The 17,554-nt window shown below is 44.1% G+C and overlaps 1 protein-coding gene across 1 annotated transcript in view; it reads right to left on the bottom strand.

The window, feature by feature from the left end:
• MALRD1 (MAM and LDL receptor class A domain containing 1) overlaps positions 1–17,554 on the bottom strand; it is a 2,679,189-nt gene that overhangs the window by 1,878,193 nt on the left and 783,442 nt on the right. The window contains exon 17 of the mRNA XM_078663745.1: positions 4,507–4,663. Within this exon, the coding sequence (XP_078519871.1) occupies positions 4,507–4,663 (157 nt within the window). The remainder of the gene's footprint in view (positions 1–4,506; positions 4,664–17,554) is intronic.

The following is a 17,554-nucleotide window of genomic DNA, read 5'->3' as shown; positions in this document are numbered from 1 at the left end:
TCAGGGGTGACTTATATGTGTTACAAAGGGCAGTTTTTGTATTCAGTTAATAAAAATCATTACAATAATTTGCAAATAAAAAAACACATAATAAAAGATTCATGACATACACACAGGATTACATCATCATTATGATGAACAATAAATTATGAAACGCACGTAACTGATGGAGGACTAGGTCAAAGTAAATTATGGGCTTATGGCTCTTAGGCTCATGGCACTATATTCAACTTACCACAGCATTAAAATGGTCCTCCGTGTCTCGTCAATTATGGTGCTGTATCAAAATGTGCAAAAGGAGGTAGTGCAAAACCCAGTAGCAGCAATAGCTCAAGTGTAATAAAAAGTGTGTTACAGACCTTGCAAAGTGTTTATTTTACCGAATGAAATTGGCAGTTTAAAACTGCATCCAGGTTGCAAAGGCAGACCTGAGACAGGCTTTAGGAGATACTTGAGTGGGTGGCACAAGAAGTGCTGCAGGCCAACTAGTAGCATTATATTTACCAGCACTGGTTATATGGCATACCACTTTACCAGGGACGTATAAGTAAATGTAAAATGCCAATAAGGTGTAAGTCAACTTTACCATGTTTTAGGGAGTGAGCTCTAGCACTTTAGTACTGACTAGCAGTTGTAATGTGCACAGAGTCCTAATGTCAACCAAAACAAATTCTGAAAAATGGAATGTAGAAGGCTGACAGGTCTAACTCTTAGAGACAGATACAAAGAGAAAGGCGGATAAAGTGGTAGTGAGATAGAGACATCTAGACAGAAGCTGATTGAGACAGAACAACAAATAGATAAAGAAAAATAAATATATAGACAGAAACTGACAGGCATGGCAAGATAGTTGCAAAAGAAACAGATAGGGAAATCAAAACATCCAGCAACTAACAAGAAAACGCAAGGGCCTGGCACTCAGTAAAAAATGTTTTATAAATAACCAAGACATTTCACATATTACCATGTTACCAAAGCAACATAGCAGAAACAAATACCAGAAATAGGCAGAAAAACCTTTAGTATCAACTGCTTAACCAAAATATTTCACTAATACTCCCACAGACAACAAGCAAAAACAATCCCTCGCCTTCCAATGAAATCAATGAAATACGACTTTCAAGTGCTCACATTAAAATAAAGCGATACAAAAGGGGATGATGGACGGAGCGTTTGAACAAATCAAACACTCACCCCCAGTCAACTGATCTGGGTTTAATCCATCACCATTCTTTAGTTCACTCAGCCACCCCAGTTCAGACATGGCTATATGCAAATCAGTCTGACCCTGTGCCTTATGGGAACAGTCCAGCCCGAACTGCCAAGCCATGTCTTCCTTGGACGAGAAACAAGCATCCTGGGACCGGTTTCGGATTCATAATCCTCATCAGCCAGGCTATCTTGAATCCAGTGGCCAAGTGAACAAGGGACTCACGTCTGAGCATACACTGCCACACTTAGGGCGAACAAAGCGATACAAAAGGGAATGATGGACGGAGCGTTTGAACAAATCAAACACTCACCCCCAGTCAACTGATCTGGGTTTAATCCATCACCATTCTTTAGTTCACTCAGCCACCCCAGTTCAGACATGGCTATATGCAAATCAGTCTGACCATGTGCCTTATGGGAACAGTCCAGCCCGAACTGCCAAGCCATGTCTTCCTTGGACCGGAAACAAGCATCCTGGGACCGGTTTCGGATTCATAATCCTCATCAGCCAGGCTATCTTGAATCCAGTGGCCAAGTGAACAAGGGACTCACGTCTGAGCATACCCTGCCACACTTAGGGCGAACAAAGCGATACAAAAGGGGATGATAGACGGAGCGTTTGAACAAATCAAACACTCACCCCCAGTCAACTGATCTGGATTTAATCCATCACCATTCTTTAGTTCACTCAGCCACCCCAGTTCAGACATGGCTACATGCAAATCAGTCTGACCCTGTGCCTTATGGGAACAGTCCAGCCCGAACTGCCAAGCCATGTCTTCCTTGGACCGGAAACAAGCATCCTGGGACCGGTTTCGGATTCATAATCCTCATCATCCAGGCTATCTTGAATCCAGTGGCCAAGTGAACAAGGGACTCACGTCTGAGCATACCCTGCCACACTTAGGGTGAACAAAGCGATACAAAAGGGGATGATGGACGGAGCGTTTGAACAAATCAAACACTCACCCCCAGTCAACTGATCTGGGTTTAATCCATCACCATTCTTTAGTTCACTCAGCCACCCCAGTTCAGACATGGCTATATGCAAATCAGTCTGACCCTGTGCCTTATGGGAACAGTCCAGCCCGAACTGCCAAGCCATGTCTTCCTTGGACCAGAAACAAGCATCCTGGGACCGGTTTCGGATTCATAATCCTCATCAGCCAGGCTATCTTGAATCCAGTGGCCAAGTGAACAAGGGACTCACGTCTGAGCATACACTGCCACACTTAGGGCGAACAAAGCGATACAAAAGGGGATGATGGACTGAGCGTTTGAACAAATCAAACACTCACCCCCAGTCAACTGATCTGGGTTTAATCCATCACCATTCTTTAGTTCACTCAGCCACCCCAGTTCAGACATGGCTATATGCAAATCAGTCTGACCCTGTGCCTTATGGGAACAGTCCAGCCCGAACTGCCAAGCCATGTCTTCCTTGGACCGGAAACAAGCATCCTGGGACCGGTTTCGGATTCATAATCCTCATCAGCCAGGCTATTTTGAATCCAGTGGCCAAGTGAACAAGGGACTCACGTCTGAGCATACCCTGCCACACTTAGGGCGAACAAAGCGATACAAAAGGGGATGATGGACGGAGCGTTTGAACAAATCAAACACTCACCCCCAGTCAACTGATCTGGGTTTAATCCATCACCATTCTTTAGTTCACTCAGCCACCCCAGTTCAGACATGGCTATATGCAAATCAGTCTGACCCTGTGCCTTATGGGAACAGTCCAGCCCGAACTGCCAAGCCATGTCTTCCTTGGACCGGAAACAAGCATCCTGGCACCGGTTTCGGATTCATAATCCTCATCAGCCAGGCTATCTTGAATCCAGTGGCCAAGTGAACAAGGGACTCACGTCTGAGCATACCCTGCCACACTTAAGGCGAACAAAGCGATACAAAAGGGGATGATGGACGGAGCGTTTGAACAAATCAAACACTCACCCCCAGTCAACTGATCTGGGTTTAATCCATCACCATTCTTTAGTTCACTCAGCCACCCCAGTTCAGACATGGCTATATGCAAATCAGTCTGACCCTGTGCCTTATGGGAACAGTCCAGCCCGAACTGCCAAGCCATGTCTTCCTTGGACCGGAAACAAGCATCCTGGGACCGGTTTCGGATTCATAATCCTCATCAGCCAGGCTATCTTGAATCCAGTGGCCAAGTGAACAAGGGACTCACGTCTGAGCATACCCTGCCACACTTAGGGCGAACAAAGCGATACAAAAGGGGATGATGGACGGAGCGTTTGAACAAATCAAACACTCACCCCCCGTCAACTGATCTGGGTTTAATCCATCACCATTCTTTAATTCACTCAGCCACACCAGTTCAGTAAAATAATGTCACTAAATTTCGGTGGCAGGGAAATCACATTATGGTTGTGGTATTAACACAGAAATAAATCAGATAATACCCCAAATACTTCATAGCTATTGAGGTCTGACGCGTTCCCGTATTAGACATATCGTCCTGGAGCCTGATTTCACTATTGTTTGACAGTAAATTAACCAATTGCACAACAAGGGTGGCCCAGAGACCACTGTCTGGAAGCTTATTTATTGTTTGAACAAAGAGAACATTTGAATGCTAAAGCTGTATTCAAGACAAACAACACAACATTTAACAATGCAGTACAACACAATGTAAACTTTTACAAAACTTTATCAATGTGATGTACAGTACACGACGTAAATACAATTGCAAAAAGACTGTTTCTGAGATTGAGAATAAATACTCTGTATGAAGTATATTAATATGGCAGGCGAACATTCACTTGTTCAGCAATTGGAGATAAAATGAATTAATCTGCACATCTATCAAGCATTTTACTGGGTATAGCATTTTTATCTGCATCGTCTATGTAATGTACTTTCAAATGCTGTAATGATTAAACATTTTTCCCATTACTCAATTAACTCGGGTTTTGTCAATGCTATTGTGGTGTTCACATTTTTCCTCTCCCAATACATTCAAAAAAATATTCCTGCATCGAGCCCACAGAATGAATGCAGTTATTAAGAAATTCATTTGTTTATCTAGAATTACTGATACTATTCGGAAACACTCGCTGCCTTCCATTGAATAAAAAGGACTATCACATAACTTATTGAAATATCAAAAAATTGTCCTTCCCAAATGTTGTTCTCCCATCATTTGGGGCTTTACCATGTTAACATTGCTTGCTGCATGCAACTCTCTGTGTAATAACAACATCTTTAAATAGAGCATGGTGTGGAATAATTGGTTTAGCTTCTTGTGTGGAATTCATCCCTTACCTTGAGGGAGCCTATTGTTGCTCCCATCATATGGCTCCAAAACACCAGTTTACATTTTGGTCCAGTAAATGAAACAACCGGAGTCATAATATCTGCAAAGTCCCCATACTTCCCATTTGAACTGTCAGCATATAAATACCAGCCTTTTTCAGTCGCCCTATTTAAAAAATATAATAAGACCGTTAAGTTGTGTAATAGGAACAGCATGCTTAATTAGGAATTCACCTTATAAAGGCTTGAACTTCTAAAACGTCTTGTGTAAAAGAAAATATGAGTAGCGTACCTGAGAAAATCCGTGACACGGCATAGATTTTACAATAACAAAATTGTTCTCAGGTTTTCATTTGATGTCTATAACAAACAGCATGACTGCTCAAAAATCCTATTTAGACAGTTTCTTGACAGTAGGTTTAACATAGTCTATATCCAGAACTTTAACTGTAGCAATTTACAGTACCAAGTAAAAACAATCAATTTATGTTGAACTTGGCCCTTACTGCAGGGTCACCTCCAAACTGTTTGCCTTCACCTTCTCTCATTTCGCTGAATTTGTTTTGATTGGCTTTAGGACACTGCATACTTTACCACTGTTAGTCAGTGCTAAAGTGCTTGTACTTTCTCCTAAAAACATGGTACAATTGCTGTACACATGATTGGCATACTTAATGTACTTATACGTCCCTAGTAAAGTGGTATAACATCATACCCAGGGCCTGTAAATAAAATGCTCCTTTTCATCTTTTTCGGTGCTCACACAGCTGTCCTGAAGATGATCTCAAATGTTTGAGATTGAAACGCCGTCGATCTCATAACCATATTAAACTCCTGGCTTTATTATATAAATTCATTGATAGGAGTACAATGTTATGTTCTTTAAGAGTTGCATATTTTTATTATTCCAATCATCCACTAGAGCATCTTTTTTCACTTATCTGTGCGCACAGGATCATATATATATTAAAATATCATCTTACATACTGCAATGACTAACTTAATTGCAATATACACTAATGTGTTTGGAGGTTGTTGTACTTTACAATTGTTGCACATTTCTGACCCTGAATATTGTAGAGTCATGATTAAAAACATACGGAACCTATTCTCTATTATTTTTCCATTTTTAAAAAAAAGGAGCTTATACAGGACCTCTGGCCCGACTGAACCACTGTTTACAAAACATACAAAGAATGCCCCAGGTTCTCTAATTGTAGGGTTCCCTTGTTTTGTAAAAAATATACTAGTGGACTGCAGCACGTATTGTGCCACCTGCTTAAGTAGCTCCTTAAAACATATCTCTGCTCTGTCATTGCAGCCTGAATGCAGCTTTATGACTGCCAAGTGGTAAACATCCTTTACAACGCAACTGTTACAACGAAGTACCTTTACGACGCAACCATTACAACGCAACTTTTACAACGACTTGGGCTGGGGGGCGCTCTAGGATAGGGAATAGTTTTAATTTACTATCCAACACCTTCCCTACTATCCACGGGGACTGGAGTTGGAATAGTAAATTAAACTATTCACTATCCAGCGCCCCCTAACGCAAGTCGTTGTAACGACTTGCGTTGTAAAACTTGCGTCGTAAAGGCATGCGTTGTAATAGCATGCGTTGTAATGTCATACATCCCTGCCAAGTGAGCTTGGCAATATAACCACCTTGTCAATCCTTAAACTCCCCTTTTATTGCATGTAAGTCACCCTTAAGGTAGGCCATAGTTAGCCCACAGGACAGGGTGCATTGTAATTGAAAGGTTGGGCATGTATTTTAAAGTTTTACATGTCCTATTAGTGGAAAAAACTCTTAAATGTGTTTTTTACTACTTTGAGGCCAACCTCTCCCACAGGATAACATTGGGTCACCTTATTTCTTTTAATAATTGCTACCACTGGATTGGGTACCAAAACATTTCTTGTGTAATGTATAATAAATTATAATCTAAAATCCTCTTTGATGGTAAAGATGGATTTTGAGTTATAATTTTGAAAATGCCGCTTTTAGAAAGTTGGCTTTTTCCTGACTTGCCTAGTTGGTGCCTACGTCCTGTTCCTATGACACTTGACTGGGTGCAGCTTGACTTTGTTTATTCTTCCCAGACAGTCACATATTAAATTGATTAGGTGCGCCTGAAAGGGCCAACACTGGCAGGATGGGGAGGTAGAGGTGGCACAGCCCCACTTGCAAATAAATATGCTGTGCCCTGCTTTAACCTGTCACTGCTGTATTGTTCATGCAAAATTTGGACATACGGCAGGGAAGGCAGGAAACTCCAAGCACTTCAAAGGGAATTCTCTAGAAACATCTCCCATTTGAAAGAAGGAGACAGGTATAAAAAATAGAACCCTCAGTCCCGTTCTTCAGCTCATTTTCTGGATCTGCAGAAGGACTCTCATAGGACTGCCTGCTGTTGTGGCTTGCTGTGTACTGTGTTGCACCCGAAAGGACTGCTCTGCTACCTGAATCATGTCTTGAATCCTCAGAGGCCTGCCCTGCTGCTTGAACCAAGGCCTACCAGAGTGGCTCCAAGGGCTAGTTGGTTGGCCACCTTACCAGAGCCTTACGGACAGAAAAGGCTCAAACCATCATGAACCTGTACCTGGACCGAGCCTGATTGAGTCCTAACTCCCAAAAGGAGCCCCCTCCAAACCTGGACCCTTGGGGATGGTGTTAAAGGTGCCCAGAGAGCCAAAATCCATAACTTGAGACTTAGAAGCTTTTTGGCAAACAAGTACTCTGAGAACCTAGAGGAGGGTTGGACCAACCTGCTCATCTCTCTACCCAAGGTGCACCACCGGTCAGCTTGACTTTGCGATAGCTTACACTATGTTCTTCTCTGCCACAGCAAATCCTGTTCATCAGTCCTTCAACAAAGGGGTATTTGGTGGAGCTTTCGCTGGCTACAGCCTCCAACTTCTTCCCGCTGGAGATTTTGGGCTTCCAAAAAAAGCCTAAGTCTGAACATAGAAATGTTCATAGTGGCTTTGTCTAGCGGCTCCCCAATGACAACACTTCCTCCTCAAACACCACCTGCTACCTTGCCCCACTGATCTTCTACCTTTTCAGAGACTTTTTGATGAAGTTTTTTGTATGTGCGTAGATAAGTGCTGACTGGGCCCAATCCACTTCTTGTATCTGACTTCCGCTCCAACTCTGTATTTCTTCACTTTGACCTGGTCTCGAGTGACTAGATCTACATGGTTGAAGCTTTGATCATTTAGGCCCTAGTTATTACCTTAAACATTAAAATGAGTAACTCCAGTTCTACTTATTGTGATTTTGTTGTTTTTCTTTTAACCACATCGCTGCTTGGTAGTTTCCCCTGCTGTGCTGGACAGCAACAAAAACGGGTGTGGTCATGACGAGCTCAGCTCGTCATGAGCACCTGAGAGGTATATGCCATGACGAGCTGAGCTCGTCATCAGCATGGAAGGGGTTAAATGACTTACTTATTAAAATTTACTAAATTAGTATGAGATCTTTTCATGTGTTGTGAATTCCCTTTATTATTGTTTTTGTGCTGCATAAATATATTACATATCGCCTCTAAATTAAGCTTGACTGCTTTAGTGCGATGCTACAGGCACAGGTTAATTTAGTGACTTTGTGGATCACCCTGACAAGCATTGTGGCTGTTGCCGGCGCAAGGTTAATGCCACTCTCAACCAACATCCCAGTTTCTCTCAGCTGGCAAAACGCTGAAGACACACCAGTAAACTGGTTACTGTCAATATGTTTAGAGTTTTCTACACTTTAGCCTGGGGTTCATCACAACATCTATTGAGAATACTATTAAGCACTTCGTTCAGGGTCCTGATTGAACTGTCAGCATCTAACACCTTATGCAAAGAACAAGAAAAATGGCTTAGCCATTCACTGTCATTCCTTTGACAACGAACTACTCGAAGATACTGAAAAGACATGTGATAGGTTTATATTGTAGTAAAAACAACATTAAAAAAAATCACGAAATAACTTTTCTTTGGACCCCCAGTTGCAGTGAGACTTTTTTGGATCTGTACTTGCTCAGAACATAAATGATATAATAAGCAGAGCGTAACTTAACTTAGAGGAATGATTTTCACGGGCTAAACTGAGAAACTCCTTCCAGACCCAGATCAGGAATATTCACAAATACTTCCCCTTCATCAGTGGAATTTTCCTCAAACACATGTTTTCCACTCCCACTGAATGTTGTTCTACGATCGAAAACTTTCAACTTAGCAAAATCATGGTGGATATTGTGGCACAATTCTTTCTATTAACCTCGTAGCTGTGGATATGCTTGCGGCACCACCATTGGAGCACATCTCTGGCCCTCAAGCACGGCACATAAACAATGACCCAGGTCCCATCACGGTCTGCACTTACACTCCTATGCTATCACCGTCCCACCTGAACTTCCTGTTGCACCAGCCTTCATTCTGGCAGCATTACTTTACAATCTATGTCTATGTGCTGCTTGGCTACAAGCCTACCAAACATGCTGAAGCAATGTCAAGTCTTCATACAAGCCACACTTCTCTCAACATTCATACATGCGCCTGCATGCCCTCTAAGGGCCAGGAAATAATGTTTCAAGGTCATCCTGGTATCAGCACTTCTACTTATAATAGGTTCGCACTATAGAAACAAGTGATGCATAAATTAATAATAATTTCATGCTATATTGCAGTGCTTTAGCCCTCTGTAGCCAACTGTACCTTTCATTAATGCCCTTCTATGAGAGATATTAAGCTTAAACACAGAAACGGTGATTGGAGGATGCTTGTAATAAGACTAACCACTGGCAATCGTCAGGGGTAGCATTCCAACCCATCATTCTTGTGCCTGCAAAGCCACCTCAGATTAGAACCTGCCATACGCAAATCAGTCTTAACCGTACTCCAATAGGCACAGTCCAGTCTGAACTATCAAGCCGGGTCCTCTGTGAACTGGAGCACAAGCAACCCAAGACCAATTGTGCCCTGATTGGGGATCTTGAGTCAGGTGCAGCATGGTTTCAATGGCACAGTATGCAAGGGTTCGCGCTGGACTATTTCCATTGGAGTAGGGTTAAGACTGATTTTCATATGGCTGGGTCCAAACTGAAATTGCATGGTGAGCAAAGGATTGATGGGTTGGGATGCTACCCGAGCGACTTCCAGTGGTTAGACAAAGGGCAAACATTCCTCCCATCGTCTTTTGTGTGAGTGAGTTATAAAGCTTAGCCTGAGACTCAGGAAGGTTCTGATACATCGGAAGAAAGCATTTAATGACCACTGCAACACTGACACATGTACAATATCAAAATGTTGCATTTTGATGGGCTTCTATCTCTAGGTTGACTGACATATACAATGAAGTAAAGTCTCATTACAGATACAGCCCCCATACAACTATGCCTCGTTTCCATGACACTTCCGGCCACATGCATCAAAGTGCCCATTTGCGATTTCTTAATTGCAAAAATTAAGGAATCGCAATTAAGAAATCGCAAATTGGTATGCATTAAGAAATCGCAATTTTATTTGCGATTTCTTAATTTTCCTTAATTGCGATTCACAATTTGCGAATCGCAATTAAGGAATCCCTTCCCATTGATTCCTATGAGCCAAAAGACCCATAGGAATGAATGGGAAGACAATCTCAATTTGCGATTCGCAATTAGCTAATCGCAAATTGAGATTGCGATTTCAAGGGTGCAGGGGTGTCCAAAGGACACCCTGTTGCACCCCTGAAATCAATCTATGCACATATGTTGTGCACACACATGCCCTAATGGCATGTGTGTGCACAACATGACAGTTTGAAAAATGCACAAAATTGCATTTTTCTAATTTTTCGCAAATTACCATGAGGTCCAACCTCATGGTAATTTTTTCCTCCTAATTGCGAATTCGCAATTTTTTTAAGTGTCATGCATTGCATTTAAGGAATCGTAAATTGCGATTCCTTAAATGCAATCGCATTTTTAGAAATCGCAAAAAATAGCGATTTCTTGTATTTTTTGTTAATGCATCCCAAATAGTGATTTAGGAATCGCAAACGGCCGAATTTTGTGATTCGCACCGTTTGCGATTCCTAAATCACTTGATGCATGTGGCCGTTCATGCTACGTCTCTATAAAGCTCATGGAGTTCCGTTGCATAATTTGAGTGCTAACCAAGCTCACAAAGTATCCCAGCTCTGGGAGACATGCTAGAAAATATCTTTAGATGCCTCACGTTTCTCTGCAATAGGTTGAATATATAGATTAAAACAGAGCGTGTATTCACGGTTATAAGATCTAGAGTGAAAAAGGTGCAAAAAACATTCTTTGATGGATTAATGCAAAATGTTTTAAGCTATGCAGGTCATCAGAGGTGTTTTCTTTAAAATAGCTGCATTAATGTTCACATACGCTTATAGACTAAGAGAGTTTGATTTTAAGGCAACATTTATGTATTGTTTGCTTGATAAAGCAATATGTCCCTTAAAACATTTTACAATGTAGGTAAGTCGTAGTAATAGAGATGAAACTCATTTTAATTATATAATTCTTTGCATGTACAGCCAAAGAAAGTTTGCTCTCAATTATTGTTTATACCAATGCATCCACAAATACAATTAACACTGGAAAGTCAAGGACAATACAGGAAAGTGGCATGAGAGAAAATACAATTTCTAATCTTAAGAAGTGGAATGCAACATTACATCATACTACTTGAATAGGAAGAGAAGGAATGAAAGGTCAATTTCTTTAGTTTACAAAACATTTGTTAGAAATGGGGGTAGCTAGTTGCAGTGGTTTGCACTCTTTCCAAGTAACGACCAGTAGCGGCCCGTGGTGGGAGTGCTGTCAGGCGCTGACGTGAGGAGAGGGAGGAGCAGTGTGGGGGGGTCGTAAACTACGGATTATAGCAGATTAGAGGTAAATAAACATATAAATAAATAAAACAAATTTTGTTGCGTTTGCTGCATCACCAAATACTCCAGTAAGTCCCAGAAGAATACAGCAGAATTGCTGCGATCGGATAGCAGGCTACCCCCCCTCTCTCCACCACTCTGCAAGTGCACATCCTGATGCACCACTAGTAGGGGGATGAAGTCCCATTGGCTATTGAGGGTCCTTGGGGGCCAAGTATCCCCCGTTACTGCCAGCAAGTCCCACACAATGGTTTTGCTGAGAAGTTGTCGGTGGCCACGGCTTCTTTTTTCTCCATTCCGCAAACGCTCCTCTTGGCACACGACTAGTTGGAGGATAAAGTCCCCTTGGCTTTAGAGGAACCTTGGGGGCAAACTAGCCCTTCTCTTGTCTCCAAGTCCCACACAGCCAGACTGCTGAGAGGTGGTTAGAGGTCACGCCTCTTTTCTCCATCATTCTGTAATCATGCTACCTGGCGCACTGCTGCTTGGGGGATGAAGTCCACTTTAGTCCCGGGGCCTCATGAGGCAAAGGGACCTCATCCCCCCACCAGCAGTACATCAAGAGGCGCATTTGCAGAGTGGTGGAGAAAGGGGGTGGGCTGCAACCCTCTCTCAGCAACCCCACTGTGTGGGGTTTACTGGAGGGACCCTGAGCAATGAAGGGGAATTCATCCCCCAACCAAGAGTATGCCGGGAAGAGCGTTTGCAGAGTAGTGGAGAGAGGGGGACCCGATTGGGTCCCGGGCTGAAAATGGCCCAGGAGGGGGGGGCTCCTGGGCCATTTTCAGCCCGGGACCCAATCGCCTGGACATTTCTTTATAATATTTTTTATTTTTTTTTAGGGCGAGAGGTTGCGCGGCCCCCTTCCCAGGCCAATTTCAGCCTCAGGGACCCCATCCACCGGGGCCTGGCCATTTTATTTGTAAAGGAGAGTGGGCTGAGCGGCCCCCCTCTTGGTCCTGTTTGGCCCTGCGGACCCCATCCCCGGGGAATGGCCATCTCCTTGGGGACGGCCGGGGGAACCTGAAGGCCCCCGCGGTCCCGGACAGCTCTTGCCTCCTGCGGGAGCCTGCATTGCATTTTACACCCAGGAAGCTGCTAAGATGCAGCTCCCTGGGTGTAATAAGCAAAGTCTGCCCTGCTTGGACCAAGCAAGAGCAAAATGCTCTCGCTTGGTCAAAGCAGAGCATACTGTTTGTTATGGGATGGCGGGAGCACTGCTTCTGCCATCCCATAGCAAACTGCAATATCCCGGGGTTGGGCATCCTGGACATTGCGGCAGCCTACCCTCGGGGTGGCGGTCCCCTGGGTCACTAACGACTCGAGGAGGGGGGCCTTGCACCCCCTCCCATTTTCAAAATAGCTGCATGGAGGTGGTGGTCCCCGGGACAGTGGGGGGCATGTTTTTTAGTATACTAGCCCCAGGGAGGTGGCCCCCACGCATCCTATTTCAATATAGTCCTGGGAGGTGGTGTTCTCCCCACATTTCACAAAATTAGCCATGGAGAGGTGGCAGTCCTCGTGTCTGCGTGGGGGGGGGCCATGAGCATACAGCATACAGCTTTTTACATTTACGCACCCTCAGCGAAGGGCTATAGATTTCTTTGTACAAGGGAGTTTGTCCTCATTACTAATGAAAACTCCGTATATATTGAGACGGGAAAATAGGAAGGTGAGAAGAAAAATGTAGAGAATACCACCAGAAGTTGACCAATAACAACTACATGCAACAAATTATTAAATAGAAAGGCAGTTTCAATAGATATGGCATTAATGTGACAACTACCATCCCCAGCAACAAGAAGCAAAGAAAATATATAGTTATGGATATATATAACTTTTTTTTCAAATAAACCATTCACTGTACTTATAATGTGCTTTCCCCCATCTTCTTCCCAAAAGTGTGTGACTACAAGATGGCACCATCCCTCACGTACAGAATGACCCTCGAAGAGACACCATAGAGGATAAGCATAAGAAGTACTGGTATGAATGACACAAGATGTAGAGGAAAAAGATAACTTCACATTCACTTTCACAAATGCAACACTAAAAGATTTAGACCTAGACATTAGTTTACTACATAGAAACAGACACCTTATCCCCAGCAGTCTCTCTGGATATGTAACGTTTGGGTACACCGGGATGATTATGAGATCATAGAACAGATCAGACACTGATTCAATCAGGGACAAAACAAAGGTATAGACACGAGAAGTAACGCCTAATGCTATTTGTGTACAGCACATACATGGTCCATGATACTTACAAGTTTTAACATGAGTAATACAGTCAGAACAGATTGCAAAACATAATCTACTCTCCTTTTCCAGTCTTTCTCTCGTTTTACCTGCACTACAGAAAATCCTCTGAAAAAAAGGAATTGAGTAAAAAAGACAGGTGAGAGCATTAAGCGAACACTTTTTGCATGGAGTACGTGCACTAAAACAGGTAGGGACAGTGATGAGACAGCCCTAATGAAGGGCCCAGACCCAGTTGGGCTCTTGGCAAGGGCCGAAACATGTCGGCAAAAGAACAGGGGAACAATTGAATAATTGTCTTTCAATATAACCCTCAATATTCATGGTTTTATCCATACCTGAGGTACCCATTTAATAAAATAAGACCTTGAGGTATTTTTAATACATCATTTTTCTGAGTCCCTGCATAACCAGTTTTTCTTTATCTAAGAACTTCCATCTCCAACCATGGTTGAGTTCTCCCTGGTAGTATCATCTTACCAGGGTGTGGATAGGCGCCAATGATGAAGCATGTCACAATAAGTGAGTGAGGCGTCTACTCAAAAATCTTTGGATTCTCCATTAGAAGTAAAAAAATCAAGCAGAGAGTACACCTGACATACTGTTACAAAGAGGGAACAGTATTCAAAATAGGTCACCGATAGCGCAAGACCACGAAAAAAAAGCTCATTGATCTGTAAATCTGGGCCCCTGAAAAGGCTTACATCTTTGGTGGCCGGGAACGTTGTGGACAAGCAAAGTGCAGCCACTCATCAGGAAGAATGATAAGGGCTCAGGTGGGCCTAATGTTGTATGTAGCCACTCATCAGGAAGAATGATAATGGCTCTAGTGGGCCCAATGCTGTATGCAGCGTTGGGCAGAAGCAAAACATAAATGAAACTGCATTAGACCAGCTGATAAAGGTGACCGACAGACAACCCCTCTAAACCATATGGTGGACAGTGGGAAGGTAATCACAGATTCCAGGACACTCAGCAGTGCGTCAGAAAATGTAATCCTGCAGGGGAGGTCACGCATTAGATCACTTTGGCAGACAAATGAGGTTCTGAGTGAGAACTGCAAACTCGCTTCGATCGGCACCGATAAGAACCACACCATACCACCCGCCCTCAACTCCCATGAGGCACAGGGTCAGACTGATTTGCATACGGCCATGTCTGAACTGGGGTGGCTGAGTGAGCTAAAGAATGGTGATGGATTAAACCCAGATCAGTTGACTGGGGGTGAGTGTTTGATTTGCTCAAATGCTCCGTCCATCATCCCCTTTTGTATCGCTTTGTTCGCCCTAAGTGTGGCAGGGTATGCTCAGACGTGAGTCCCTTGCTCACTTGGCCACTGGATTCAAGATAGCCTGGCTGATGAGGATTATGAATCCGAAACCGGTCCCAGGATGCTTGTTTCCGGTCCAGGGAAGACATGGCTTGGCAGTTCGGGCTGGACTGTTCCCATGAGGCACAGGGTCAGACTGATTTGCATACGGCCATGTCTGAACTGGGGTGGCTGAGTGAGCTAAAGAATGGTGATGGATTAAACCCAGATCAGTTGACTGGGGGTGAGTGTTTGATTTGCTCAAATGCTCCGTCCATCATCCCCTTTTGTATCGCTCTGTTCGCCCTAAGTGTGGCAGGGTATGCTCAGACGTGAGTCCCTTGCTCACTTGGCCACTGGATTCAAGATAGCCTGGCTGATGAGGATTATGAATCCAAAACCGGTCCCAGGATGCTTGTTTCCGGTCCAGGGAAGACATGGCTTGGCAGTTCGGGCTGGACTGTTCCCATGAGGCACAGGGTCAGACTGATTTGCACACGGCCATGTCTGAACTGGGGTGGCTGAGTGAGCTAAAGAATGGTGATGGATTAAACCCAGATCAGTTGACTGGGGGTGAGTGTTTGATTTGCTCAAATGCTCCGACCATCATCCCCTTTTGTATCGCTTTGTTCGCCCTAAGTGTGGCAGGGTATGCTCAGACGAGAGTCCCTTGCTCACTTGGCCACTGGATTCAAGATAGCCTGGCTGATGAGGATTATGAATCCGAAACCGGTCCCAGGATGCTTGTTTCCGGTCCAGGGAAGACATGGCTTGGCAGTTCGGGCTGGACTGTTCCCATGAGGCACAGGGTCAGACTGATTTGCATACGGCCATGTCTGAACTGGGGTGGCTGAGTGAGCTAAAGAATGGTGATGGATTAAACCCAGATCAGTTGACTGGGGGTGAGTGTTTGATTTGCTCAAATGCTCCGTCCATCATCCCCTTTTGTATCGCTTTGTTCGCCCTAAGTGTGGCAGGGTATGCTCAGACGTGAGTCCCTTGCTCACTTGGCCACTGGATTCAAGATAGCCTGGCTGATGAGGATTATGAATCCGAAACCGGTCCCAGGATGCTTGTTTCCGGTCCAGGGAAGACATGGCTTGGCAGTTCAGGCTGGAGTGTTCCCATTAGGCACAGGGTCAGACTGATTTGCATACGGCCATGTCTGAACTGGGGTGGCTGAGTGAGCTAAAGAATGGTGATGGATTAAACCCAGATCAGTTGACTGGGGGTGAGTGTTTGATTTGCTCAAATGCTCCGTCCATCATCCCCTTTTGTATCGCTTTGTTCGCCCTAAGTGTGGCAGGGTATGCTCAGACGTGAGTCCCTTGCTCACTTGGCCACTGGATTCAAGATAGCCTGGCTGATGAGGATTATGAATCCGAAACCGGTCCCAGGATGCTTGTTTCCGGTCCAGGGAAGACATGGCTTGGCAGTTCGGGCTGGACTGTTCCCATGAGGCACAGGGTCAGACTGATTTGCATACGGCCATGTCTGAACTGGGGTGGCTGAGTGAGCTAAAGAATGGTGATGGATTAAACCCAGATCAGTTGACTGGGGGTGAGTGTTTGATTTGCTCAAATGCTCCGTCCATCATCCCCTTTTGTATCGCTTTGTTCGCCCTAAGTGTGGCAGGGTATGCTCAGATGTGAGTCCCTTGTTCACTTGGCCACTGGATTCAAGATAGCCTGGCTGATGAGGATTATGAATCCAAAACCGGTCCCAGGATGCTTGTTTCCGGTCCAGGGAAGACATGGCTTGGCAGTTCGGGCTGGACTGTTCCCATGAGGCACAGGGTCAGACTGATTTGCATACGGCCATGTCTGAACTGGGGTGGCTGAGTGAGCTAAAGAATGGTGATGGATTAAACCCAGATCAGTTGACTGGGGGTGAGTGTTTGATTTGCTCAAATGCTCCGTCCATCATCCCCTTTTGTATCGCTCAACTTCTTAAGGCATGATTGAATAACACATATTTGTGACCCCCTTCAGCTAATTAGGAATTCACCCGAATCCCTCAACTGATTCTTCCTAAACAACAGCAATATAGAGGAGAGAGGCAGGGAACTTACTAGCATCACATGGACCCCCTTCTGAACCTCTCCTCTCTGGACAAACCATAGACCAAGGACTTAGGGACTGATTTAAATCTTAGCGGACATGTTACTCCATCACAGTGAGGACTGATATCCTGTCTCCCGAAATATAAATTCCATTGGATATAATGAGATTTTATTTATGGCAGACGGGATATCCATCACCGCTGTGATGGAGTAAGCTGTCCACCAAGATCTAAATCAGTCCCTTAGTAAATGGAGCACAACAATAAGGAAGGAACAACAGTGCAGGCACAAGGAGATTGATGGTAAGCAGGACCGTTAGTCTTTGGTCTACAGCCAGGAATTTTCTTGGCAACCAGGCAGAAACAGAACTGAAACCTGAAAAGTATGGTTTGTGTTAGGTGTTGAGGTATGGTATTGTGGGTCTGTGTATTGGCACAAGGTCTTGAGAGACAGGTAAAATGGCCTGTAGCGAGAACTAAAACCATTTATCTATCCAGCTGTCAAAAGATCTGCTAAAATCAAAAAAATGT

Source organism: Lissotriton helveticus, chromosome 10 (assembly GCF_964261635.1).
Source record: "Lissotriton helveticus chromosome 10, aLisHel1.1, whole genome shotgun sequence".
In the NCBI taxonomy this organism is placed as follows: Eukaryota; Metazoa; Chordata; class Amphibia; order Caudata; family Salamandridae; genus Lissotriton; species Lissotriton helveticus.
Note: the sequence above shows the minus strand (reverse complement) of the source record. Positions and strands in the feature narration are given on the sequence as shown.